Source organism: Aptenodytes forsteri, unplaced genomic scaffold (genome assembly GCF_000699145.1).
Source record: "Aptenodytes forsteri isolate BGI_AS27 unplaced genomic scaffold, ASM69914v1 Scaffold104, whole genome shotgun sequence".
NCBI lineage: Eukaryota > Metazoa > Chordata > Aves > Sphenisciformes > Spheniscidae > Aptenodytes > Aptenodytes forsteri.
In genome coordinates this window covers 1,558,972-1,562,066 of record NW_008795943.1, presented here as the reverse complement: position 1 = coordinate 1,562,066, position 3,095 = coordinate 1,558,972, and the positions used below count along the sequence as shown (strand labels likewise).

At 59.5% G+C, this 3,095-nt stretch overlaps 1 protein-coding gene across 1 annotated transcript in view; it reads right to left on the bottom strand.

The window, feature by feature from the left end:
* Positions 1–25: 25 nt before the first annotated feature.
* The window catches only part of LOC103904017 (P-selectin), an 11,836-nt gene continuing 8,766 nt past the window's right edge, over positions 26–3,095 (bottom strand). The window contains 9 exon segments of the mRNA XM_019473663.1: positions 26–337; positions 566–621; positions 825–855; positions 1,249–1,371; positions 1,521–1,706; positions 1,893–2,078; positions 2,207–2,392; positions 2,527–2,712; positions 2,849–3,034. Coding sequence (XP_019329208.1) covers positions 567–621; positions 825–855; positions 1,249–1,371; positions 1,521–1,706; positions 1,893–2,078; positions 2,207–2,392; positions 2,527–2,712; positions 2,849–3,034 — 1,139 coding nt within the window. The 3' untranslated portion in view covers positions 26–337; position 566.

The window sequence follows — 3,095 nt, the reverse complement described above, 5'->3', positions numbered from 1 at the left end:
TGACACAAGCCCATCGCCAGAAGCACGAGCGGGGGAGCCGCGGGGGAACGTCCAAGGGGAGGGAGACAGCTCCGTGAGGGGAAGGGGCTGGCGGCGATGGAGGCGGTCCGCGGCCCCAGGCTGATCTTCAGAGGTCTTCATGCGTGGGTGGTGCAGGAAGGCAGCTCCCCTCCCCGGGGCGGGGGAGGGGGGATGTACACGCAGTGTGGGTGCGGTCTTCACCCGGCAGCGTTGGTCTGGACTGCAGCCAGAGGCGTGGAGTCCCTCTAGGCCCCGGCAGCAGCCCCTGCTGTGCCTGCAGCGCTGGGGGACGTGGTGGATTTTGGTCACAGCCAGGCTGGAAGCATGGGAGAGCCGGAACTGGTGTTACCCCTTTTGGTGCAGCACAGAAAGCAGCGGGTCCCCCCTTCTCCTCCCAAGGGGTGTCCCCACCTGGGAGCACCCCAGGCAGGAGGATAGCTGCCCAGGTGAATTTTCCATGCGTGACTCCCAACAGAAGCAGGGGGGAATATTTCCAGCATGCTGCAAGAGCACAGGGTAGTGTGAGCATCTCACCAGTGCTCACCTTACAGGTTGGCATCGTACGCTGCGTTGGTGAAGATGCCCGGTGATCCTAGGTCACTGGAAAACACACACAAGGCTGTCACCTTGGGGGAGAGGGCAGGAGTGTGAAGGGCATGGATTAGCACAGCCCCATCAGTCCTGAAGGTGCTCCTACTGTGTATAAAAGCAGCCTCACAGGCAGATCTGGGTGACAGCGGGGTGACCGCAGGGCTGTGACGGGCACGGGGCAGAGCCACCCTCCTGCAGAGCACAGCTCTCACCTGGTGGAGTTCAGGAGCTTCTTCTTCTCCTCTGATAACAATGTCGAAATGTCCACGGGGATAGGGCAGATATAGAAAAGAAATAACCAGATCTGTTTAGTGAAGGACGTGAGAAGCTGCAGCAGCAGCGTCTGAAATTGAACCGAGTTTGACAAGCATGGGATGGAGTGGGGAGGGGGGGCTGAAACATTTGCCTTCTTCCCCCTTGCAATGAAGGTGTTTTTCTGGCTCTGCTCTCCAAACCTGGCTGCTGACACTTTCCACTAGACAAACTGCCAAGGACCCAAGCAACTCGCAGCAAATAAGACACGTGGATTGAAGCAGTCACACTGTTAAACTCTTCTGATCATCCCACCCTCCCCTGGGACCTTGCCTGAGAGCCCCTGGCCAAAGTGACGGTGGGCTGCAGGAGGCGTTTCTGTACCTCTGTCGCTGAGCCGCTTGGCAAGGAGGGCGATGAGCGTCCCTGAGAGCACGACACCTGCTGCCGCCAGAGCTGTGCCACTGCTGTAAGCCAGGACTTGCTTTAAGAAGGGGGCACTGTCCTCTGAAACAGATCCGCAGACCCACAGGTTAGAAAGTTGTCAGAAGGACTTCACAGCACCCAAGCTGCTGGGGTGCCCCCCACCACGTTCAAGGTGTGCTGCAGGAAGCTGGACCCTCCCAGTGCTAGAGGAGCTGGGGGTCGCACCGTACCTGCACAGACAGGGGGAGGCCTGGTCCAGTTCCCCGTGGCCGCACACCGGAGCACCTCTGCTCCCATCCGAACAAACCCCTCCTCGCAGGAAAAGGTGCATGTGGAGTTGTATGTGAAATTCCCGTGCACATGAGAGCAGCTCAGCTGGCCTCTGCTGGGGGGGCCCAGCACTGGGCAGCTGATGGCTGGAGATAAAGCACAGTGGTAGCATCAATAGGACAGGACCAATGGTGGTGGAATGGGGACATGTGGACTGGGGAGCCAGCGGATGAGCTGCCATGGACCGGGGGTGCTAAGGGGAAGGGGATGATGAGGAAAGCAGTCTGCTACAACAGAGCACTTCCAGACACACGTGTGATCACGAGATCTACCTTTGCATCGCGGGGTGTCCCCAGTCCAGGTCCCCGTGGCCATGCACTTGCGGCTCTCCGGCCCCATCAGTGCAAACCCCATCTGGCAGGAGAAGGCACACGTGGAGCCAAAGGCGAAGTCCCCGTGGAGGTGGGAGCAGGCAGCCTGGCCCATCTTGGGGATGGCCAGTGCTGAGCATTTGATGGCTGCAATGGTAAAGAGGCATGCTTCAAAAAGGAGCGTGGGAGACTACACTGTTGGGACCAAGAGACTGGGGAACATCCTGGTGTCACCCCAAGGCCAATAACACCTTGAGCTCTAGCAGCAGCTCTACCTTCACAGCGTGAGGCATCCCCAGTCCATGTCCCTGTGGCCGTGCACTCACGGCTCTCTGGCCCTGTCAGTGCAAACCCCGTCTGGCAGGAGAAGGCACATGTGGAGCCAAAGGCAAAGTCCCCATGGAGGTGGGAGCAGTTCAGCTCTCCCCGGTCTGGAGCACTGAGCACTGGGCAGGTGATGGCTGCAGGGTAAAGAGGCACACTTCAAGCACGAGTCTGGGGGCCACAAGGCTAAACTGTTGGGACGAGGACCAAGACACTGGAGAACAGCCTAGGGTCAACCCAAGGCCTGTGACACCTTGAGCAGCGATTCTACCTTTGCATCGTGGGGCATCCTCAGTCCAAGTCCCTGTGACTGTGCACTCACGGCTCTCTGGCCCCATCAGCACAAACCCCATCTGGCAGGAGAAGGCACATGTGGAGCCAAAGGCAAAGTCCCCATGGAGGTGGGAGCAGTTCAGCTTTCCTCGGTCTGGAGCGCTCAGCACCGGGCAGGCGATCGCTGCAAGGTAAAGAGGCACACTTCAAGCAGGAGCCTGGGGACTACGAGGCTAAACTGTTAGGATGAGAAGACCAAGACACCCAAGAACATCTCAGGGTCATCCTGAGGCCTGTGGCACCTTGAGCAGCAACTCTACCTTCGCATCGTGGGGACTCCCCAGTCCATGTCCCTGTGGCCGTGCACTCACGGCTCTCTGGCCCTGTCAGTGCAAACCCCGTCTGGCAGGAGAAGGCACATGTGGACCCGAAGGCGAAGTCCCCGTGGAGGTGGGAGCAGTTCAGCTCTCCCCGGTCTGGAGCGCTCAGCACTGGGCAGGCGATGGCTGCAGGGTAAAGAGGCACACTTCAAGCACGAGTCTGGGGGCCACAAGGCTAAACTGTTGG